Below are 25,832 nucleotides of genomic sequence, written 5' to 3'. Positions count from 1 at the left end.
AGAGTGATGAGAATGGGAGTTAGATATTGGTATGCACATTGGAGTGTTTTCTGCAAAATATCAACCCCCCTGGGGGCAGTGACAGATGAGGTGCTATTCATATCACTTGCACACACAGGAATGCTTTGGCTTGATCCATTGTGTGCTATTAGCCTAACAGCAAGCGAAAGCCTGTACCACAATAGGAGATGCAGAACAAATACACTGAAGAATCAGGAAAAAAAACAAGGAAAAAGATATTTCCTATAGTACAAAACAGCTGCATATGGTTGACAACAAAAAGGAAATGGGAATGTTGCAGGTTTTGCCTGATTTTGCAAGTAAGGCTGCTAGCAAGTTTTTGTTTTTTTAAGCAGCGTTGCATTTTGTCAAGTATACTAGTTAGTATACTAGCTGGGGGGCCAATTTGCTGCAACCTTTATTATTTTCCTATTTATAGATCTGCTGAGGATCACTTTGCACATCTAGCAACCTTTTAAATTACCATTGAACTTTAAAGCCGAACTTACAATGAATATCTATTGGCATGGCCACCCTCCTATTGATCTGAGGTGTAGCTGGTGAGCAGTGAGAAGCCCCCTGGGTGTGTTGCACAATGGTGCTTGTGGCTTTAGTTCTCTACACCCTGTAACACCCACAGTTCATGCCAGTTGAATCCAAAAGGTAAGCTCAGGAGGCTCTGTCCCAGGGATCCCCAACCTTTTTACCCGTGAGCCACACTCAAATGTAAAAAGAGTTGGGGAGCCACACAAGTATGAAAAATGTTCACAAGGGTGCCAAATGCTGTGATTAACTCTTTGGTAGCCCCTATGTGGACTGGCAGCCTAAACGAGGCTCTGTTTGGCAGCTGTTTTTATGCAACCAAAACTTGCCTCCAGTCTAGGAATTCAAAAAGAACCTGCTTTGAGGCCACTGGGAGCAACATTCAAGGGGTTGGTGAGCATCATGTTGCTCACAAACCACTGGTTGGGGATAACTGCTCTAACCCAATACCGCTGGAGATGCTGGCTGTGGGTAGCAGCATAACAGACTTTTTTAATGTAACAAGAGCAGGCTTCACTTTTGAGAAGCCTTGTATACAGTTAGGAGAGATTAGTAATATGTGCCTGTACAGTATAAATTTTGTATTGGCACTTGCTGTATACATGGTTGCTATTGTATGCCATGCATTGGTATTGAATGTATTTTATGCCCAAAAAAAGAAAGTCAAAGACAAATAGAAATAAAGACGCTGTTTTGTTAAAGCCCAGAGCCCAACAATTTTACAGTTAATACCATTATGGTGAATGTTCAGGCCAAACCCAGTATAAGATATCTTAAAAACAGTGTTATTTCTTTTTTTTTCTTGGATGGAGTTTGAGTGGAGAGAAAAAGACTCCAAGCTTTACTGAACATACTGCCACTGTGAATTTAATTTTGTATTGCATTGGTGACATGGAGATTGTAGTCAAAGCTATTATTTTATTGCGTGTTTTAATTACTGTTGTAATTATATTATTTGCTAAAATTGCATAAATTTTTTCTGCCTTTATATGAGGACTGCATAACTTATACGGACATCAGTTGTATACTGATTTGATTGTTAAGCACTTCCCATTATCTTTTTCTTGGTATAACAAGGGGACACCTAAGTATGTGTGGTATTCTCCAGTCATAAGTAATTAATTTGGTACAGCTAAGCAATCTTCTTAATTTATTATTTTGGCATCTCCATGTATTAAATGTAACTGGTTACACTGACTCATATGGATAATCCTAACTATCAAGATAAAGCTTTCTGAATAACCTAGGCCAATAGCTTACTGAAAATAAATATACAATAAATGTAAACCCTACTTTTAATCCTGTGTAAATATTATCTTAGCTTTCTTTTTGAGAAAAGATTATCCAAGTCTTTGTTTAATTGATGTTCTTATCATATAACATTCTTATGAAGTTTTCTGCAGGCATATTATTATAGCCAGAATGTGTAGCTGAATGCCAGCGCCTGAACCAAACAGAAGAGACAAAAATGCATCTTTAATGAGTAACCCTCTGAGACTGCAATACTTTCACTGTGTCATAAAGCACGGCAGATCAACCTACTGTACAAATGTTTGTACGGAGTCCTAAAGATCTGTATGAGAGTAAAGATTTGAATGTGTGTCAGTTAAATAATAAAGCTAAACATAGGCGAACCTGGAAATCATTTGTTGTATTTAGCCGATGTACTAGTAGTAAAATAGTTTTCGGGTCTCCAAGCCTTCAGAAACACAACCTGTTTCACAAACATGTAATGAAATTATGCACCATTCAGGCCTTCTGCAGTTGCAGGGTCTCTATATTGTTAAGCCCCTGCAAGAAAAATGGTGTAGAATACTAATGTAGTACTGCAATGTAAGGCTAATGGCGCACGGGGCAGATTCACGGCCTAATCTATTTCAGATGACAGAGGTTTCAGAGAACTGCCATATTAAGTCTTTAATATGAAAAGTGTTTTATTCCCCCAACACTGCTGTGTCTTGTTAACTTTAATGGGAAAGATGTTGCATACTGGTACTGGTGCTTTTCAGGGTGAGAGTGGCAACTGTAGTAAATGAGGAAACTGCAGTGATTGTATCAGGCTTCTCTCCCATGGCAGAGAATGTCTTGTGCACCATAGCTATTTAAACGTTGGCTGTTTTTAAATATGATCTGTGTTAAATCTTTCAGTGTAGGCTTTCCTCTTTTTTTTAATATAAATTATGTGAATCTGGGGTTCAAAAAGACTTAAAATACTTAGTCTAGGGGGATAAAAGGCTTAATACATTGTGTCTGACCATAAAAATACAAGTTTAGCCTTATTTGCTTTGGTTTTATTATATTATTTATATTTACTATATTTATACCTCTAAAGTTATTTTGCTTTTAGAGAGACATGAGTGGAGCATGCATGTTCCTTTCACTCCATATTATGAAACTAAGTATTATATATAGGCTGTGAAATAATTGCAACTTATGTGACATCTGCTGGGCACTATTGGTATTGCACTTATTAAAATTGATATCTAAGATTTTATGAATGGCCTGTATCAATTGTATATTTGAAAATTAGGCTGTACCTTTAGTTTATACAGTCCCTGCAAAAACCAAATTGGGAGCAAATATGCTTTCACTTGGGGGCACATTTACTTATCCACCAATTCTCCGACCATTCGCTCAATCGGTCCAATCGTATTTTCCGCAACTTTTTCGCCGCTTGTGCAACTTGTGCCGCATTGTTGTGATATTTGAGATCTTCAGAAATTTTTGTTTCCAATCTGAATTTTTCCCATTCGGGATTCGAACTCAAGTTTTGATAAATCTGCCCCTTGGTGTAAACAATGATAATTGTAAATAGATAATTGTATATAGAATACTGGTCAAATTATGAATGCAGCAACTGTGATGTCTTCTTAAATTCCATCCAGGGACATGGTGTAGGTGTGCTTGACGACCATTTACTATCGGTCATCATAAGCCAGTATTTGTATGGTCAGGACAGAAGAGGACTCCAATCAAAAATTGTCTCTTTCTTGCAGTATGAAAGAAAAATAAGATTAACCCTTTTACTGCCAGCCATTTTGGTCAAAGCGGAACTTGTATTGCCAGACAGTTTTTGAACATTTTGCACTGTTTCACTTTAGGGGCCTTTCCTCGGGGGGACTTTTAGTTTACCAAGGAAAACAATATATCGTTTTTTTCAGAACAACCTAAGCTTTCAAAATATGGTAGAATTTTTGTGTAATTCCAATTCTGTAACAAGATATAGGCTTCTAAATGTCTAAAAATGCAAAAAAAATCAAATTTTCCATAATATAATCACACATACTAGAAACAAAAATTATTTTATGCACGAATATACAACTGATTTGGAAAGTCCCATGTCTCCTGAACGTGCCAATACCAAATATATATAGTTTTATGGAGATTTCTCACTTGTATAGGTCAAAAACTCCCAGCAGTACACTACCAAATTCCCAAAGCACTGCTCCAAAAAAACTGCATACTTTGGATTTCAAGGCCAAAATTCCACTAACAGAAGGTTTATCCCAGAAAATTGTACATTTTTGGAAAGAACAGATTCTGGGGAATACAGAATAGGCACAACTGTCTGTCTACTCCAAACTATCAAGTCGCAATGCTTTCCTAAAGTTATTGGTTTTTATCAAAATTTGTGATTTTTTTTAAAAATCGCTTCAAAGCTTCCAGTCTATAGTATCTTATCTCCTACAGGTCATAAAGTAACCAAATAAAACACCCTAAATATGAATGCCTGGGGTCCACTGAACAGTTTGATGCCCAATATGTATAGGTTTACCTAAGTATGTGGCATGTAGGGGCCCCAATGTGAACATACCCCATATGAACTGTCATTTCTGTCATTTCAGCTTCTGCAAAATCAACACATTTACATCATTATATGTGGGATAAAGCTAGTAAAAAGTATGCTCACCCCAGAAAGTCATATATTTTTGGAAAGTACACATTCCCCCGAATCTAAAATGGGTACCCATGTCTTTCTACTCCAAAGTACCAAGCCGCACAGCTTTTCTAAAGTTAGCAATTTTGATGACATTTCCAAAAATCCCCTCAAAGCTTCCACTTTGCAGCATCTTATCTCCCACATAGCATTAGGTACCAAGATAAAACACCCTGAATTTGAACACCAGGGGTCCACTGAACAGTTTGATGCCCAATATGTATAGGTTTACCCAAGTATGTGGCATGTAGGGGCCCGAATGTGAACATACCCCCATATATACTGTCATTTCTGTCATTTCAGCTCCTGCAAAATCAACACATTTACATCATTATATGTGAGATAAAGCTACAAAAAAGTACGCTCACCCCAGAAAGCCATATATTTTTGGAAAGTACACATTCCCCCGAATCTAAAATGGGTACCCATGTCTTTCTACTCCAAAGTACCAAGCCGCACAGCTTTTCTAAAGTTAGCAATTTTGATGACATTTCCAAAAATCCCCTCAAAGCTTCCACTTTGCAGCATCTTATCTCCCACATAGTGTTAGGTACCAAGATAAAACACCCTAAATTTGAACGCCAGGGGTCCACTGAACAGTTTGATGCCCAATATGTATAGGTTTACCTAAGTATGTGGCATGTAGGGGCCCCAATGGGAACATACCCCCATATGATCTATCATTTCAGCTCCTGCAAAATCAACACATTTACATCCTTTATGTGGGATAATGCTACAAAAAAAGTACATTCACCCCAGAAAGCCATATATTTTTGGAAAATACACATCCCCCCGAATCTATAATGGGTAAATATTTCTTATTGCTACAAAGTACCAAGCTGTAAAGCTTTCCTAAGTTTGCAGATTTATATGACATTTCGAAAATCGCATAAAAATGTTGCAATTTGCCGCATTTATCTCTCACAATTTCTTGATAAAGATCAGATAAAGACAAATCACCCCAAAAAGGAACACCAGAGGTCTACTGAACAGTTTGATGCCCAATATACATAGATATACCAAAGTCTGCGGTATGTACTGAACCCAAAATGAAAATAGCGCATAAGGATTTCTCGCCTGCCTGCTCAGCTTTTGCACACAGAGCCCCCTGTCAGTGTATTATGTGCCAAAACTTCCCCTAACTATACAGAGACCCCCACAAAACCATATATTTTTGGAAAGTACACATTCTGATGAATTCAAAATAGGTAAAGTTATTTTTGTACACCAAAGTTACACCTGGCAAAGCTACGCTAAAAACAGATCAGGAACACTTATATAGGGATAAAATGTGATAAAACCACAAAAATTGTGCAAATCAGTGAAACAACAAAATAAGTCACATGACAGTGTAATTAGTGGCCAGAATATCTGATCCAATAGTTACGCTATCAAAATAAACAGTTTTTAGGTAAAAGAAAATAAAAACAAAGTGGTAAAATGAAAAAAAAAAAAAAAAAAAAAAAGCAAAACAAAAAAAACCCAAAGTGTTTGTGTATACATGTGTGTACATGTGTAAAAGTTGTGTGATAGTGTGTAAGTGTGTATATGAGTGTAAATAAGTGTATAAAAGTGTGAAAAATGAAAAAAAAAAAATAAAAAAATGCTAAAATGTGTGCTGTAAGTGTGTGTAAATGTATGTAAGTGTGTATAAATGTATGTAAATGTGTGTATAAGTGTGTAAAAGTGTGTAAATGCAATAAAAAAAAAACTCCTTACCTGTTCCTGAAGACCGATCGCCTCCTTCCTCATTTGGGCCGGCGCTGGGGGAGAGGGAGGAAGCAGGAAGCAGCAGACGCGATGCGATCGCGTCTGCTGCTTCCTGGAGGGTCCTGTGAGCTATCGGCGGCACATGCCGCCGCTGCAGAGGGCAGCGCTTAAACGCCAACGACGTATGAGACACGTCGTTGGCGTTTAAGCCCTTTTACTGCCAGCACGTATGCCATACGTGCTTGGCAGTAAAAGAGTTAAGCCTGACATGACATGAGAAAATGTTGGACTACAAAAGGGGGGCTCTAAAAACATCTGAAAATGTAAGGCGTGATGAGCACATGAGGTTGAGATTGAAAGTTAGGCGGCTATAGAAAGTCACATGGAATGTCGTTCATATGATTTTTAGGAATTATGTGCTTTATAGTCACATTTTTTTATTTTAACTTTAACTAAAAAGGTATAATTTCTTTTATTATAGTGGCTCTGTGGATGTAATAAACGACTGCAAGATAAATTTTGCAGATGAAATTTACAAAATAGAAAAGCCTGGAGCTTACCCACTATCATCTGGGGATGGAGAATTCAAAAGTGAGTTTGTTTTTTTTATTTATTTATTTATTTATTTTTAATACCTTGATTTAGAAGTCATTGAACAGCTTTCAGATTTTCCACGTACGTTATATTTCATTCATTTTCTAATACGGAAATACATTGCAGAGAAATGCAAATTAAGAGTGGATATAAAATATATCCCATAGACTCCATTATAAGCAAATAATTAAAAATTGTTAATGATTTCCTTTTTATCTGTAATAATAAAACGCTACCTTTTATTTGATCTTTGCTAAGATGTAATAAATCCTTATTGGTGGCAAAACAATCCTATTGGATTTATTAATGTTTAAATCAATTTTAAGTAGACTTAAGGAATCTTTCCATAATTTGGATCTCCATACCTTATCTGAGCATTCCGGCTGTCAGGTCCCATACCTGTAGAATATTAGACATAGAAGGCCTATGGCAACAAAGATTGCAGTTGACATATCTTTTGCAGCTTCTTGTCCCTCAAATATTGCCATGGTCTTTGGATTACTCATGTTTAGGATATAGAGTATGAAGGGACTAGGAACATGTTTGGCAGGTACAGTTCTCCATGCAATAGGAAGCAGTAAGCACGCGTATGCCATCCCACCGGCGATTTACATTTTTGCTGGTGGGATGGCATTTCAAGGAGATAAGTCGCCCGCAGTAACGAAGATTTATTGCGGCCGACTATTCTCCCCGTGTTCCACTGCCCTTAATGTAGTTTTGGGTGGTGTTCTGGTTGCTCTTTAAATTAGTGACTGCATTCACATCCCTTTGGATCCTAGTGAGTTGTTAAACTAAAAAAGTTAATGCAATCACATATTGATACTTTTTTAATTCTCTTTATAAAAAAAATCCTATTTTTTTTTCTTTAAACCTTGATGTTATAACTAAACAGGATCTTCTAAATTTGTTATGCACGATACTGTAAAATGAAAAATTTGAGCGTAACACAACACTGAGGCTTTAAGGAGTTTGAACAGCAGCTACCCTAAGAATCAAACCAGAATCAATGACTTCTGAGTAGTTTGTAACCATGTATATTGCATGCCTAACGTGCCTCCCCTTTTATTGCAGGGAAAAGTGGGCCTGAGTGTAAGCACTGCAAAGCAGATCCAGACACTGAATGCAGGTTCTGTTCCTGCTATATGTGTGGTGGAAAGCAGGATGCGCACATGCAGCTTTTATGTGATGAATGCAACATGGCTTACCATATATACTGCCTGAATCCACCTTTAGAAAAGATACCAGAAGATGAAGACTGGTATGTGTAAAACCTAGAAAGAGACTGATTTTTTTTCAATTGCATTTACAAATAATAAGACCAATGTCACAAGTGAGGGCATAAAACCATTGATTTTTTTTAATACTAATATATATATATATATATATATATATATATATATATTGGATTCACAGCTTCTTTAAATGTCTTCTTCCTTCAAGAGCACTGTTTAAACACCAAAAATAATTATTGCTGCCTCCTATTGCTGGCAACACAAATAACATTAAAACACTTCTCAGGCAATTTTGCAGATTCTCCACTGAAAACACAAAATGGGCAAAAAAATAACTCTGTGTGATATTCCTTTCTCAGAAGATGAAATTTGGACCAGTAAACAAGTAACCAAAGGCTTTGGAAGTGTATTTTTTTCCCTTAACAACAAAACCTCTGTACAGCATCCAATCAGGTTGCAGTATTTATACATAAATTCCAAAAAAAATAGACAGTTGCCAAGACATTCCCTGTAGCTTTGGTCTATTTAAGTACAAATATTATCTGGTGGCATCATGTGCAATGTTTAATAGTTAAGTGACCTGTAGTGCTGATTACTGTAAGTAAGGTGTTTTTATTTTCATCATGGCTTTTCCATGGAAAACTATGTGATTTGTGATGTTAGTAAGGCCATTTATTGCCCTTTACCAAGATGGTGCTAATGGCCTCTATAGAAAACTTTGTGATCTAAGATATAAGTAAGGGCATTAGACCTCATTGCCCTCTACCAAGATGGTGCTAATGGTTTTTCTATGGGAAACAACATGATCTTTGAATAGCCACCCCTGGAGGGTCGTATGCACAGGAGTATCTAAAGTGTGTACTGAGATTTCATATTGAGTGAGGCTGCTGAGATGATGCAAACTGATTGCACCTTGACAAAGTCCAAGTGAGGGTATGAAAAGCACGTCAGCAGTATGTTGATCTAAACAGGCAGTGGCGGAAATGGTGATGGTCTGGCTGTGGAACTCTAATACCATTGTGCTTAGGTGCTAGTGCTCCAGCTGGATGATACAGCTTTGCCTGGGAGTGGCGAGATTAAATGTTAAGGCTGTGCGCAGTTACTATCAGCGGCATCTTTTATTTATTTTTTCTACATTACAGATATGTTGGCTTTTTATACAGCAGAACTATTATAGTGTACCTGCAATTCACATCATAGATAAGCAGGCCTTTCCTATAGCAGAACTGTTATAATGTACCTGGAATTCATATCATAGACATGCAGTCCTCTCATGAAATAAGAATCAACTTGCCCATACTCTGGATGGCTAGCTTCTGCCAGTTTTTGTTCATGACAAACATTCTATTACCCATGTCCTGTGCTAGTAATATGGGTTGTGTTTAACCATGTGCCTATCTATGTGGATATATAATAATATTTTGTAAATATGAGGTTTTATGGAGTTTTTATGTCACATGCAGTTTAGAGGAGGATCTTGCGGTGTATCCAACAGTAACAATTGATGCCCCTGATATGGTTGCTACATTCCATAAGGACTATGCCTAGTGCACGTTTTTTAACAGGGTCTGTTTTCTGGTTTGTAGTGGGCATATTTGTGTCCTAATGGTCCCTGCCAGAAGCACAGTATAAGGGGGATAGTAAATTATAGGCCTGCATTTATTTCCCTATCAGGTCAGCTCAGATGCTGATTGGTTCCTATCGTACAGTGCAGTGTGCTGAGAGCTGCCAGCTCCCCTGCACAGCTTGAGAAAGGAGGCAGCAGGAAGTAGAACAGATGGGTGGGACTAGTAGGCTTTTTTTAAAATATTTTCAATAAATTAACCTGAAACATTATTCTTTAAAGTACATTCCTTTTATTTTTATGAGAGTTTAATGCACTGGCAAATGCTTGGTTTTTACACATTATGGTTCCTTTGTAATAAAAAAGGAGCTGAGTAGACGTACAGTAGGGGCTTTCTAGTGAAAATGTTTTTAACTGTCTGAGTTAATATAAATGAAAGAAAATTACTTATTACAACTTAATGCTGGAGAAACTAATTGAAAATGAACATGTATGAAAATAAACTCTGCTATGTCTTGGTGTAGGTATTGCCCTTCCTGTAAAAATGATGCCACTGAAGTGGTGAAAGCTGGTGAGAAACTAAAGCAGAGTAAAAAGAAAGCAAAGATGCCTTCCGCCAGCACTGAGAGCCAGAGGGACTGGGGGAAGGTACAGTGTGTGAATTTTATTACACAGAATCCCAGATTTAGTGCATCTCTGCTTAAATGTTTTTTTGTTTTTTTTTTATTTTCAGTAATCTCTATACCTAAAACATTTGACAGCTGTGCAGACTCTGGGCTTTTGTTTCTTTTTATATTAGGGAATGGCTTGTGTTGGCCGCACAAAGGAGTGCACTATTGTTCCATCTAATCATTATGGACCTATCCCAGGGGTCCCTGTTGGTGCTACGTGGAAATTCCGAGTGCAGGTATTGTGTAACAGAATATTCTTCAGATATCATTTATTTTGTAGAAATATATTGCTTGTGTCCCATGGCTTTCACTTCTGATATTATTTCTGGAAATTCTCTTGTTTCATGACATTTCATGAATGAATTCATTTTCATGAATTTCTTCCAAAAGCTAGTTATAATGCTATATAAATAATGCAGTTTATGGGCAATAGGCCCATAGTACCTCTTCCAGATTCTGCCCAGAAAGTCATGTCCGGAAGTGAAGGAAATGAGATTCAGTGAGCAGTTGGTAGCCTGTTTTATATCTAGTTACCTTTGTTGGCACATGTAATAAGAAAAATTGTTTTCATTGAGTGCAAGGAAATAATTTTTCTTAAGAATGTAGGAGAAATCTTCTTGTACATGATATGCTTATTATTGTGTTTTTAAGAGATGATTATATAACTTTAATTCTGTATGTAAGGCTCCTCCATGCTTTCAGAATGCTAAGTATAAATTACACTTCCTTACAAGATGATGATATGCTGTGGCACATAACTGCAGGTACAGTGGTATACCGGTACCTTATATATTATTTTTCACTCAAAGTAATTCTACGCCTCTCAAGGGAGAAATATTTTAGGTTGTTATTTTCAGTTTTTGCAGCTATAGTATTGGAAATTTGTTACTTTTAACCCCCCAGGTTAGTGAAGCAGGTGTCCACAGACCTCATGTGGGTGGCATCCATGGACGCAGCAATGATGGAGCCTATTCTCTTGTGTTAGCAGGGGGTTTTGAAGATGAAGTGGTATGTGTTTTATATGGCAACATGTAACAATGTATTTCATGCTGCTGTCTTGAATCTGCTTGAATAACAGTGTCAAAAATGTACTTTTGTCAGGATCGAGGTGATGAATTCACTTATACAGGTAGTGGAGGCCGTGATCTTTCCGGGAACAAAAGAATCGGCGAACATTCTTTTGATCAGACGTTAACTCATATGAACAGGTATATCGAGCATTTGGAATAAGTAACAAATAGTGAACTTATGCTTATCATACTTTTGCATACTTTTTGTTTCAAGTCTGGGAATTTTTGTTACTCATAGATGTTTGTTAAGGTGATATTGACATGTTAACACTTAAGTGCCTACATTGTCCTTGTGTCTTATTGTGTGGGGGCACAAAGAAAGTTAGAGGATAACTTTTCTGCAAATTAAACTACTGTCTCTTATTGCTTCACGTAGGCAGCAAATTTCCAAAAGTGTGTTGCAATTTAAAAGCATCAAATCCCACCCATAATATAGCATTGGTCAGTGGTTATAATTGATCTACATATTTCAGCAAATTGAACATGTACATAGTCTACCTTTTTTGCTACTATTGTTCATCAAAATGTAAAAATAGTGCAAGCACATTACACATTATTTATACATGAGATGTTGCTGCCACCAGAACACACTAAAATGTGTGAAAGCAGACCAAAAATGTCTAAGGCTACCTTTTAAGGGAAGGTTTACTCCTTTAGCCGGTTCATTATTATCTGTTCACCAACCGGTGCATCTTGAAAAAGGAAATCCTAGTGCTGTAAACCAGTGCTTTTAAACAAAGCTGAAGGATAGATAACAAAGAAAAAATAAAAATAATATAGTGTAGTAGTTTCTTAAAAATTTAAGACACACCTTAAAATTAATTGTGCGTGTTGTTGACACTACCTTCACATAATACGATTAAATTTAACATTTTCTAGAATAGATGCACCTAACGCATTTCGTCACTCTGAAGCCTCCAAAGAAGTTTGAGTGGCAAAACGCGTTAGGCACAACCTGCTGATGTCATCTGAGTGCGTCCTGGAGAGAAACACGCTGGGTAAAGAAAGATGCCCACATCAGCGAGTCCAGAGCAGGCACTGATTCCAATTAACTGGATGTCCAGGGCAGGCACTGATTCAGATTGACTGACAAGTAGTTTTTACTTGTTTTATATGTGAGTGAAACTTTTACTGATAAATGAGGCATATTAAAAGTTTTTTTTTACACTATATAAAGCGCATGTATTCTAGAAAATGTTTAATTGGGAGCTGATGATTTGAGAAAGGGATTCTTCTAAGAAACAATTTAATATCATTATAATACGTTTGTAAATACTTAGCCGTTTACCCTGTTAAGGTGTGAACCACAAGTTTTCTGCCGTTTAAAGAGTAACCTGACCACGCTGCACACTACTGTCTGGTTTGAAGGGCAGTCCTATCAAGTGTAGGTGGTGTCTGTGGTAATATCACAGAATGTGTGTGTTAAATTTTTTAAAAACTACTAGGACTAGGATTTCCTTTTTCAGGACATAGTCTGTCTTTGTGCTTGCAGGGACCATAACTCCACCCAGCTCCACACAGTTTAATGCTCCCCCAACTCACCTTGTTACATTGTTAGGTATTAACAGCTCCTCTTCATTTCTAGATTCCCCGTGTTTTTATACATTGTCTGGGTGGTATGCTTTTGGAGACGTTGTTTAATAGACCACTGTTGGTATAGGTTTTATAGATTGCTACCATGACTCAGTTTCCATCAGGGTACCTAAAGGCACTGATGAGAGGTGGGCAACAGATGGCATGAAAAAGAAACATGCGTCTTGCAGACTTGCTCTTATCACTGCAGAAAGGAGAGCTCTTTGGTCATGTGGTATAAGCTGACAACAGCACCATTTAACTGTGCTGACAGATTTCTGTCAGTCAAGCATTTAATTTCCGCCTTTCAGGCTCTAAGGGTCCACAGAACTGTGTCATAGTCCGACACACTCCTAAAGCATAAGCAACCTTTGGTTTAAAGGACAAATAGGTACATTTTGATGAAGAATACAATTCTGGTATGACCTGAGAAGGGTCACTACCCCTTTAAAAGTTCTCTTCTCAAAGGAAAAAGATCTTATGGATACAATAGGCACATGTCAGTATCACTTGAATGCACATTGAAATTTTAATGATTTTCATATGTCTGCAGTAGTGTCTCTTTTGATGAGTCTTAAAGTAATAATTTGTAAACAAGACACAAATGGCAATTAGGAAAATAGTGGATTCAATTTGTAAGTTGAATGAAAAAAAAAACCTTTTGTTCACTCATTTGCTCATACCTTTCTAATATAAAAACTAGAATGGTGGTAAACTATATATCAGACAAAATGTTACACCCTTTGTGTTTTTCAGCATGTAATTTCCTGACCAGTTAGTTGGTAGCGTTTAGTATTATAATCCTTTTAATCCTGGAGTTTATCTACAGAAGAGTGAGTTATGTTTTGTTACTCTTCCACATGTGGGCCCATGGTTATTGTACCTTTTATTACTTATAAAGAAATTCTCTGGTCAGGGATGGCATTAGTGAAACAAATATCACATTTTTGCATGTTATCCGTTAATCTCCATTAAAACGTTGTTATGCTTGTGGCTTCGTACGGGAAAAAAAGGGTAATTTCAAGAAACTCTGCATAATAAAAGTTCAGGGCACAAAAAAAATTAAAGGAGAACTATACCCTCCAGGCGCAAAAAGCCCCCATAACTATCACTGCCATGACCCCCCTCACCTCTCCCTTATCGCATAGTTTTTAAGTTTACACTCTGTCCCTATCATTAACCACTAGGTAAAAATGCAGAGAAGCCCAGCCTTGTACCTCGCCGACATCTTTTTACCGACTGAAGACACTTCGGGTCTCTCCGCCAATATGAACCTGCTTGTGTATGTGCAGTTGGAGGTAGTGGGAAATTTGCTTCAACTGCGCATGCGCAAGCAGGTTAGGTGTCGGTGGTGAGACCCAAAGAGTTTTCAGTCAGTAAGAAGATGTGAGCCAGGTACACGGCTGTGCTACTCTGCATTATTAGCTAGCAATTAGCGATAGGGACAGAGTGTAAACTTAAAAACTATGTGATATGGGAGAGCTGAGGGGGGTCTAAGCAATGATAGTTCAGGGTACTTTTTGCACCCGGGGGTATAGTTCTCCTTTAAAGGCTGTTTTATGCATTAAACATGCATTTCAGTTATGCTATGAGTAGTAATAAGCATAAGCAATGATAGTTAAGGGTACTTTTTGCGCCCAAGGCTGTTTTATGCATTAAACATGCATTTCAGCATCCAAACCCCTCTATCAGGTCAGAAACAAGAGGGAAGTTGGGGAGGTGCACGTGCAAAGACACAATGGTGGGAGCACACTAGGCATGTATCTCTCGCCTACCACTAGTCCGGGCTCTTGTAACTCGCTTGTGTGTGTAAACAAACAAGCACACATGCAAACAGAAGCCCGAATGGTGGGGGTGGTTGAGTTGCCTAGGCAGCCCTGGTGGCTTGGCCCACCAATGCTCTCTGTGGCACCTCCCACTGACTTCAAAGGGAACCACCTGTAAATGGTCTTTCCCTTAAAAAGCTCTGATCCATACCATCAGCCTTAGCAGAGATACAGAAAATCTTGGTTTAAATGCCATTGATGGTTCTCTACAAAATAAAAGGATAAAAATAAGACTGTACTGACAAGAAATATTTGAATTTGCAGGGGTAAGACAATCCAATATAACATTAAAATCCTAATAACACCATAAAATAAAAATATTTTATGAAGAATTAAAGTTTCACAGCCATAAAAAGGTACACTAACTTTGTGCTGATACAGCAGTTTTCCAAGCACATGGGTGCTCTCAGTCTCCATTTTGCAAAGGCAATGTTTGTGGCTATTCTTCCTTTCTCTTCCACACCCTGTTTCTATTTTTCTGTGGTGCACACACAATTTGAAAACTTAAAATTCAGTGTATGATTTCTTTTTATTTTAAAAAGGGATTTTCCTTTTTTTCTTTTATTGTTTTTGATTGATTTTAACCTTTGAAGCTCAGAAGTGTAAATAGGCAATAGAAGATATAAAAATACATTTATTCTGTGTACAACCAAGCAGTAATTATAAAGGTGGCCATACACAGCAGATCTAACTTCCAATTTGGCTCATCTACAATTGCATGGGGTACATTGATTCAGTCTGATTTTAGTGCTTTTTTGAATTATAATTAGAAAATTATAGCAATATCCTTGTTCTTATTTGCTCATTTAGTTTCAGTGATGCTATCATTTTTTTTTCAATAGGGCGATACATTTTGACCAAACGAACGAATTAGCCTGGATTCTCCCAATATCACCCACCCGTAGGTGGGGGATATCGGGAGAAGATCCGCTCACTTGACGACATCGGCAAGCGAGCGGATCTGAAGGTGTATGGGGACCTTCAAGCTTAATATGTACCTAGATTACCAGACAGAGGCAAGAAATTATGAAAATAATGGCAAGAGGACTATGAAGTTTCTTAGCTCTTTCACATACTTATATGTTTGAATATCCTTTCAGGGCCCTGGCCCTAAACTGTGATGCGGCTCTGAACGATAAAGATGGTGCAGAATCTAAGAATTGGAGAGCTGGGAAGCCAGTCCGTGTGGTTCGTAGTTCTAAGGGGCGTAGAATCAGCAAATATGCCCCTGAAGATGGCAACAGATATGATGGAATTTACAAGGTCTACCATCTCTGGGGATAAATACATCCCTTTCACCTTTAAATGTTTTAATTAAAATTTCAAAAGAATGCATTTTATTTTGTTTCATTTAAAAAAAAAAAAAAAAAAAAAAAAAAGGGGAGTGCACTACAAACAATTTGTTTCATTGTTATCTATAATGGTTATAGCTTATTTACTTGAGTTTCAGCTATGATAAGATTTACAAAGAATGAACTAGTGTATAAAGATGATTAGTAAAAAAATGTAAACTAAAGTAACTAAAGTTGAAAAAATAATAATAATTGCATTGCAGCCAGTTTAAGTCTAGTATTCTAGACTTAAGTCATTAGAATAATGCCTGAATCCATTAATATGGCAGTAACCTCCCACCCCTGGCTCTGCATCTGCTGACAAGCAACTACTCCCAGAATCTTAAGGCAGCTCACTAATGCAAAAAGCTGGAATATTTTTATAGCAGTGAGACTGGATGTGAAATTTTTTTTCCAAATTTTTTTCTATGTGCAACGGTTTTAGTGTTTTTATTTTTAAATGAGTGTTCTTTATGTTTACCATAGATGTGAATTTAGAAAAGGTTATTTCCTTGTCTTTAATTTGCTTTTGAAGCTTTGCTAAATGTGACAAATCCCAGTTTAATGCGTAAGCTGCTAAATGCCCCATTGATTTAAGACAACACTGTGTACTGCTTTAATTTGCTTGAAATTTAGGTTGTGAAATACTGGCCAGAAATAGGCAAATGTGGGTTTCTGGTCTGGCGCTACCTTCTAAGGCGTGATGATGCCGAGCCTGCTCCCTGGACTCCAGAAGGCACGGAGCGGTCAAAAAACCTAGGCCTTATATTACAGGTGCGTACATCAAGTATGAGTCACTACTCTGTGCAGAAAATGTGCGTGTGATTGCATTCTGTGTATATTTCAGCTTCTGTTAATTTGATAGGCATTCATTATCTGATTAATTCATGCATCTAGTCTGTGTGTGCATGTATGTAGTAAATTATTTTTTCCCACTGAAATAATCATATTCTTTGCTGTGGACCTTTACTGTAAACATTTGATTTCCACATCTCATACTACACAGTGAAAGGTGTCAGTAAAATGCAGAAAATGAAGCCCGTGTGAACCAGAAATAAAACTTTCTGACTTACAAAATAGCATGCTGTGTTTTACTACAGTGGAGGAAATAATTATTTGACCCCTCACTGATTTTGTAAGTTTGTCCAATGACAAAGAAATGAAAAGTCTCAGAACAGTATCATTTCAATGGTAGGTTTATTTTAACAGTGGCAGATAGCACATCAAAAGGAAAATCGAAAAAATAACTTTAAATAAAAGATAGCAACTGATTTGCATTTCATTGAGTGAAATAAGTTTTTGAACCCCTACCAACCATTAAGAGTTCTGGCTCCCACAGAGTGGTTAGACACTTCTACTCAATTAGTCAACCTCATTAAGGACACCTGTCTTAACTAGTCACCTGTATAAAAGACACCTGTCCACAGAATCAATCAATCAAGCAGACTCTAAACTCTCCAACATGGGAAAGACCAAAGAGCTGTCCAAGGATGTCAGAGACAAAATTGTAGACCTGCACAAGGCTGGAATGGGCTACAAAACCATTAGCAAGAAGCTGGGAGAGAAGGTGACAACTGTTGGTGCGATTGTTCAAAAATGGAAGGAGCACAAAATGACCATCAATCGACCTCGCTCTGGGGCTCCACGCAAGATCTCACCTCGTGGGGTGTCAATGATTCTGAGAAAGGTGAAAAAGCATCCTAGAACTACACGGGAGGAGTTAGTTAATGACCTCAAATTAGCAGGGACCACAGTCACCAAGAAAACCATTGGAAACACATTACACCGCAATGGATTAAAATCCTGCAGGGCTCGCAAGGTCCCCCTGCTCAAGAAGGCACATGTACAGGCCCGTCTGAAGTTTGCCAATGAACACCTGAATGATTCTGTGAGTGACTGGGAGAAGGTGCTGTGGTCTGATGAGACCAAAATAGAGCTCTTTGGCATTAACTCAACTCGCTGTGTTTGGAGGAAGAAAAATGCTGCCTATGACCCCCAAAACACCGTCCCCACCGTCAAGCATGGGGGTGGAAACATTTTGCTTTGGGGGTGTTTTTCTGCTAAGGGCACAGGACAACTTATTCGCATTAACGGGAAAATGGACGGAGCCATGTATCGTGAAATCCTGAACGACAACCTCCTTCCCTCTGCCAGGAAACTGAAAATGGGTCGTGGATGGGTGTTCCAGCACGACAATGACCCAAAACATACAGCAAAGGCAACAAAGGAGTGGCTCAAGAAGAAGCACATTAAGGTCATGGAGTGGCCTAGTCAGTCTCCGGACCTTAATCCAATAGAAAACCTATGGAGGGAGCTCAAGCTCAGAGTTGCACAGAGACAGCCTCGAAACCTTAGGGATTTAGAGATGATCTGCAAAGAGGAGTGGGACCAACATTCCTCCTAAAATGTGCGCAAACTTGGTCATCAATTACAAGAAACGTTTGACCTCTGTGCTTGCAAACAAGGGTTTTTCCACTAAGTATTAAGTCTTTTTTTGTTAGAGGGTTCAAAAACTTATTTCACTCAATGAAATGCAAATCAGTTGCTCTCTTTTATTTAAAGTTATTTTTTCGATTTTCCTTTTGATGTGCTATCTGCCACGGTTAAAATAAACCTACCATTAAAATGATACTGTTCTGAGACTTTTCATTTCTTTGTCATTGGACAAACTTACAAAATCAGTGAGGGGTCAAATAATTATTTCCTCCACTGTATATGGCAATATCACACCAGCACTTTGAAGGAAACTTTAAGAGGAATTTATATTTGTAATATGAAACAAGCAATTATGGACAGTGTTAGCTCCTCTGTTGGACAACTTGTTCTGTCTGTGATTTATTTGTGGAGGGAAATGTTCCCATCCTAAGTGATATATGTATATTTAGTCTTTATTTGCTTGTACGTTTAGTTCCCTGAGGGGTATTTGGAAGCTATGGCTAACAAAGAGAAGAAGGATAAGGTAAAGAAGCAGCCTCCAAGATCAGAAACCAGCAGCCCAGTCAATCAGAATCTCCACAACAGCAGCAGCACTGCAACCCAGCAGCAACCTAGCAGCCCAGAGCCAGCCACTAGTCCAGTCAGACAAGCAAGCCAGAAGTTGAACAGCAGCGAAAGCAATGGGAACCAGAAAAGAGCAGTGGAAGATAGTACTGGTATGGGATCGGTTATCTGTAAACTTGTTATCCAGAAACCTTTGAATTACAGGAATGCCAGCTTCCACAAACTCCATTTTAATCATATATTAAAAATGTTTACTTTTACTTTGCAAACTAAGAAAGAGTGGCCATGAAAGGATACTACATAAGACATTTCTCAAACACAAGAGATTGCATTGCAGTTGTCCAGTCCTACAAGATAGGTTTGATTATATTCAAAATGACATTCTCAATATTTGGGACCCTGGTCATGCTATTCAATCTCTAGGCCAAAGTTTTAAGTAAGTTGCCCAGAAGTACCCTACTTGGCAGTTGTAAAGCTAGTTTGCATAGGTAAAAATATTTGAAGCACATGCTGAGTTAGGGGCAGCAGATAGGGCAAAACTGCCAAAATTGAGCTCAAGTTAGAGCTTATAGCTACTACATAATTTCCCTTTTATTTCTATACAGCTATATATTACTAAACATGCTATTCTGAGAGGTGCTTCGAATCCTGGATTCACATTGGGATGCCTTTTTTGGATTAAGATTTAGCTAAATCCAAGTGCCTTGGTAAAGGGCCCAGTAGGCTTGATACAGGCCCAGTAAGGCCCAAAACGTTGCCTTTCAGATTTCTACATGTATAGCCATTAAAGTCTCTTTAAGGCAATACAACAAGTTCTACAGTGTGCAACAGTTTCTTGGACTAAATCCAGGTGCCTGGCCAGATCCAAACCTTTAAAATCACATGACTTTGTCAATTTATGTAATTACATCGTCTAATATTTTTTTGCACATGCTTCAGGTGCATATTTACCCATTTGAATTATACGAATTTGCAAATTTAGATTCAGTTCAGGATTTGTCTGAATCATTTGAGGAAAATTTGGGATTCGGCTCAATCCCAAAAAAAATTGATTCTGATTCTATTCTAAATGTGTAATATTTTAATGATCAGTGAAATTGTTCTAAGCCCATTAGAAATGGAATTTTAGTGTAAATAACACATTGGTTTGCAATCCCAGTATATTCCTGCTTTTATGTTGGGTGTCAATCCCTTCTATCATAGTTACATCATGCTTGCCACTTGCAAGATCTGTTTAGAGCTTAATACATATAAACTCACCGACATTTAGAATTCACTATTTGATAAATACGCTTCTAAAAATTCCATAAGAATAAATGGTGGGTTTTCATTTATTAAGATCTAATTTACATTTTGATAAATCTGCCCCTGAGTGTAGCATTTTCATTTTTTAATTCATATTTTGCATTCCAGTATAATGTTGTATGTAATCCAATTAAATACTCTTTAACCAGATCAGCAGGATCCATGCTATGAGAAAGATAAATAAATAAAAATTAACTTCTACAACTTTCATTTATTTGTGGAGAAAACACAAACTTTGACTTTGATCTTGGGGTGATAATTCCCAATAAAGGATAATAACAATACTAATGATATTGTTCCAGCTTCCTATCTCTGAAAAAGTTGTGGGCTGTCATAATATGACAATTTTTATGCATCTGTTGCTGTAGTTTAAACCCATATGAATATCAGCAGTGTTGGACTGAGCTTCTTAGTGTGCATCAGAGGACTGGACATCCAGTGACCCACTTTTACAACAATTAGATATAGTGTTTAATGTTACAGATGTTATGTAGGCCCATGGTGGTAATATAAAAGGGTTGATGGAGAATCATTCTTGACTGGGGCCCAATGGGAGATCTCTGGCACTCTGACAGGCCAGTCTAACCCTAAAGATCGGAGTCAAACATCGTACAGGTATCGGACCCATTATCCAGAGAGCTCCGAATTACGGAAAGCCCATCTCCCATAGACTCCATATTAATCAAATAATGCAAAATTTTAAAACTGATGACCTTTTTCTCTGTTATAATAAAACAGTGTCTTCTTATTGATCCCAACTAAGATATAAATAATCCTTATTGAATGCAAAACACTCCTATTGGGGTTAATTATTGTTTTATTGATTTTTTAGTAGACTTAAGGAATGGGGATCCAAATTACGGAAAGACCCATTATCCGGAATACCCTTGGTCCCTAGCATTCTGGATAAGGGGTCCTATACCTGTATCAAGTTAAATTATCAAAATATCTTAACCTGTCACTTTGCTTGTATTCATCACTTCTGCATGGAATATTATTTCAGAGGACAAAGAGATTAAGCCCCCTGCCAAGTCTATGAAACTATCAGACGATTCAAAAGGAGAGGCTTTCCAGCTCACTGAGCAACAGCAGTGGTTAATAGGAGAGGACACTCTGAATCAGAAACTGTGGGACGAAGTGCTTGCGTCCATCAAGGAAGGACCCGTATGTATAAACTTTTTTTCCCACAAATATGCGCAATACAAATAATTTTCCTTTGTGCAGAAATTTTCTATAGTGTTTGCAGGCCTACAATATTTTACAGCCCAGTATACTTGTGTGCAGCTTGCATTAACCCTTCCTACCACTCCAAACAAAATGTTGCCATGTGAGGCAAAAATGTATACCTTCTATCAAACAAAAAAAAAAAAAAAAAGCAATAATACAACAACAACACCGAATCTAAAGTTTAGCATAGACTACCACAATAGGATGTCTATTGTCGATATTGTAATTAAATGCTAGGGGCACATTTCTCAATGGTTGCAACCCAATTTTTGTGCTGAGTTGTGATTCATGATTTTTCATAATTAATGGCGTTTTGTGATAATGTAAAAATCTCACTGTTTTAAATGACTTTAAAATGCAAAACCGGAAAATTGATTCATGAAAATTACCATGAGTACTTACTGCAACTTTAAGCAACTCTGATTAACATATTTATGAATTATCTTAAAGGGGTTGTAAACCCAAAACCTTTTGCATAATGAAAGAAAATGTAGGCAACTTTCAATATACATTAATTCCAGATGTTCAATGAAAGGAATAGTAAGGGCTCTGGCACACGGGGAGATTAGTCGCCCGCGACAAAACTGCCTTCCCCTGCCATCCCACCGGCGAAAATGTAAGTCGCTGGTGGGATGGCACACGCGGCGGCACGATTTCGCGCAAATCGCCGAAGAGACTTACATTTTCGCCGGTGGGATGGCAGGGGAAGGCAACTCGGGGAGATTAGTCACCCGCGAACAGGGAGTTTTGTCGCGGGCGACTAATCTCCCCGTGTGCCAGAGCCCTAACACCAAAAAAAGTCTTGTAAAGTAATTCAAATGTTTGCTTTAGGGACACTACTATTGTGTATATATGCAAACTTCTGTGTAGCAATGGAAGCAATTGAAATAGGGCTAAATGGCACTCATTCAATATTAGATAAGCTCTGTAGAACACCATTATATTATACAAAACTTATGTTTTGCCTGTTCCTGGCACCACAATTTTAATTGCGACACATCAGTTCACATTGTTAATCAAGAATTTTATATTGTGTATGTATCTATGTATGTTGTCAGTCCCTTAGCTCAGGTAACTGACATTAGCCAAGAACTTCTGCAAATCATCAGAAAAAAAGATCCTTGTGGGGGACTACTTTAGTGGTACAGATCATTACTAAGTTAATTGGCATTAGACAGGTTCAGAAGCCCCAAACTTGACATGTAGCAATTCTAGGATTATTCTTTGTTGAAAACTAGTTAAACTTGTTCCCTAGTTTTTGTGATCCTGCTTGTTCCTACCATCTGGTACTGCTAAATCATATACTGCTGGGAATTAAATAAGGACAGACAAATTATTTTTTCCCCCTTTTTTGTAGAAATTTTTGAAGAACGTTGAACAGTCTTTTATGTGTGTCTGCTGCCAAGAGCTTGTGTACCAACCTGTTACAACTGCGTGCCTCCACAATGTGTGCAAAGTAAGTACCTATTTTGCAGTTCCTTGATCTTTAATGGGAAATGCCCACCCAAAAACTTTTTTTTTACAGTTCTAAGCAATTTTTCAATATACCTAAAATAAAATTTTAAATGATTTTAAAGTTGTTTGTAAATGTAACTTAAATCGGTATCTCGGACTGCTGATATTCACTGCAAAAAATGGGTCTGACTACTGAAAAAGTGTAGCAGAATCAGCTGGAGCCAGACCTGGAGGAGATCTGCCTTCTGCTACAGAGACAGAACATAGGAACAGAAATTGATAAATAAATATAGATTTCAATTGCAATTACATTTGCAAATATAGCAGAACCCCAGTTTTACAAACCGGAACTGGCATTTCCCAGATTGTATGCCATTTGGACACCGATCCCTGGGAAACGTGAAATTGGCGTTCTACTGTAACTTAATAACTTTTAACTTTCATTTTTATTTTATGGATATTGGGACTTTGGCAATGAAGTATTTTGCTCTCTGGAAAATTTCCAGTAATGTATTTAATCCTCACACAATAAGTTTTGATCTAGTGCATGGTCACATATGCTTTCAGATACTTGAAGAGTAATGCTCTTTCAGTGCAAGCCTAAGGGCCTTTTTTGTTTTCAGACCTGCTAAATGTTGTCGGGCTGAATGCATTAAATGGCAGTCCCACAATATATACTTTCAAATGAAAATGTGAGAAGCCTTGGGGAGGCAGTGCAAAGCATAATGTACTGATTAATATTTATACACTTGCTTGAATTGATAGTTAAATGATATTTATAATCATTAATCTATAGCTGCCAGCAAGAATTAAAAATTGTGATTTTTTTTTTTTTTTTTTTTACCAATTTTAGAGCTGCCTGCAACGTTCATTCCGAGCAGAGGTCTACACCTGCCCTGCCTGTCGCTACGATCTAGGCAAGTCTTACAACATGGTCCCCAACAAGGTTTTACAAACGCTCCTTGACCAGTTCTTCCCTGGATATAGCAAAGGCCGGTGATTTTTTTAGGGGCTCACATGGCTTGTTCTCTTTTTGACTTTTTATAAAATTTTAACAGACATATATGACAATTTAACAAGACAATTGGCAGCGGACCAACAGGAACCATGGAATTTTGTTATGAAAAATATAAAATCATACAGCTTGTTCCCAAAAGTTCATTTTTGGACTCCAGTACCAGTGTTGTCCCCATTTTGAAGACCATCATGACAGGCTGGCTGTCAAAGCCCCACGTTTAAAGTCCTGCTTGTTTGATTTGGCTGCCCCAGAACATCAGGAGAATGAATGCGTGGAGACACAGAAATGAGGACAGCTGGTGTTCAGCAAACCACTCCCTCTTGGATGTTTAGTTGTGCCTGGTCTATGAGATTTATCAGCTCTGGTACCAAGAGTTTACAGTGCATTGCAGGACAACAGCTTGTTGACTCTTATAGGGCTTAAGGGCACAATGTTCACTGACAGCACTTAGAAAAATTTTAGATTCAAAATCAGCAGTTTAATGTGCATTTACTCTGTTTTTTTCCTGGTTTCATCCTATACTGTTTTTGCATTTCCATATTTTTTTTTAACTTTTATTTTTGCAAAGCCTATTTGTAGTTTAATACGTTAAGCTTTTCTGCAAGTTGACTACTAATAACAATACGTATGCATTGTTGCTGCATTAATGTAACGTGATCTGTGTTGTTGGGATTTTCTGTTTACTTTTCTGCTCATGTTTACTGCACTTAGAAATAATCAATCCAGTCTAGCTATGTTTAAGAATATTTTCTATGAGACAGGCCACTTTTGTATTAGTTAAAATTGTATGCTTTAGTAGGGCTTGTATCAGTGGCAATACCAAGCATTGCTGGTGGGTGCTAATCATAGCTCTGTGGGTCTGAAAATGTTTCCTATTGTGATCTCCAATTTTATACAACATATAATCCCAGAAATATACCTTATTAAATATTTTATGACTCTTGAAATGATGCTTATGATTTTTTGCTGCTCTATTCTAAGTACAGTAGATGTAGTGATTTAACCTTGTTTTTGGATAGTGTTTTATACATATGATTATTGTCAGATTTTCTAAGAAAATGCCACTTTGAGCTTTGTTAAATGAGCTTGTGTTTGGATACTGGTATAAAGTGACTTCTGTATAGTTGGTTGTAAGATCATTTGGTTAGTAGGGATGAAAAAGCATGTTCCCAGCCAATTGGTTTTTGTCAGAAGATTGTTACCATTATATGACAGCCACAAATTACCTAAATATTACTTACATCTTTATATTTCTTTTCAGTACGGTCATGGAAATGTTTTTTCTTTTCTTTTTTTCCCCTTTTTATGCAAATAAACCACTATGCTGCTGGATTATTCATTTGTTTTACTCTGTTCTCAGCATTGTAAGCATCATATCCCACTTACTAGTAACTTTAAACAACTGGGTTCAGAAAAGGGATTGTTTATGATTTTCCCCAGAAAGGCGGTATAGTACGATGTACAAACTCCACATGTAGAAAAAACGAATAAATTGGACTATAAGTATTGATCTCCAGCTGTCCTTTGCAGGAATTGGCTTGCCTATGGATGTTAGGGATCCTACTACTTGCTTCTGATTTGACAGCAATTGTATGTAGGTCAAAAGCAGGTACAACAAAGTAGTTAGCTCTAATGTGATTTAATCTTTCAGGTGGATGGCTTATATTGTCAATCCATGTGTAACGTAGTATACTGTCATATCAAAACAAAGTTTTCACCTTTAGGACATTTGGCCTATGTATGTAAGGATATGTGGGAGATAAATTGCTGTACAATT

General features: G+C 37.5%; 1 protein-coding gene across 3 annotated transcripts in view; it reads left to right on the top strand.

Annotated features, from left to right (window-relative positions):
• The window catches only part of uhrf2 (ubiquitin-like with PHD and ring finger domains 2, E3 ubiquitin protein ligase), a 54,852-nt gene extending 29,462 nt beyond the window's left edge, over window positions 1-25,390 (top strand). For 2 of the 3 annotated variants that reach the window (XM_018093102.2, XM_012962756.3), the window contains 12 exons: window positions 6,672-6,781; window positions 7,856-8,042; window positions 10,105-10,228; window positions 10,380-10,487; window positions 11,155-11,259; window positions 11,353-11,459; window positions 15,820-15,982; window positions 16,687-16,824; window positions 18,959-19,202; window positions 21,359-21,519; window positions 22,940-23,038; window positions 23,891-25,390. In XM_018093102.2, the coding sequence (XP_017948591.1) occupies window positions 6,672-6,781; window positions 7,856-8,042; window positions 10,105-10,228; window positions 10,380-10,487; window positions 11,155-11,259; window positions 11,353-11,459; window positions 15,820-15,982; window positions 16,687-16,824; window positions 18,959-19,202; window positions 21,359-21,519; window positions 22,940-23,038; window positions 23,891-24,037 (1,693 nt within the window). In that variant the 3' untranslated portion in view covers window positions 24,038-25,390. Of the gene's footprint in view, window positions 1-6,671; window positions 6,782-7,855; window positions 8,043-10,104; window positions 10,229-10,379; window positions 10,488-11,154; window positions 11,260-11,352; window positions 11,460-15,819; window positions 16,055-16,686; window positions 16,825-18,958; window positions 19,203-21,358; window positions 21,520-22,939; window positions 23,039-23,890 lie in introns of those variants that run through there. The other variant, NM_001102774.1, reaches the window with a different exon arrangement.
• The last annotated feature ends 442 nt before the right edge of the window (window positions 25,391-25,832 follow it).

The sequence above is a fragment of the Xenopus tropicalis genome, chromosome 1 (genome assembly GCF_000004195.4).
Source record: "Xenopus tropicalis strain Nigerian chromosome 1, UCB_Xtro_10.0, whole genome shotgun sequence".
NCBI lineage: Eukaryota > Metazoa > Chordata > Amphibia > Anura > Pipidae > Xenopus > Xenopus tropicalis.
The sequence above is the reverse complement of the archived record's forward strand: the minus strand, read 5'-3'. Positions and strand labels throughout refer to the sequence as shown.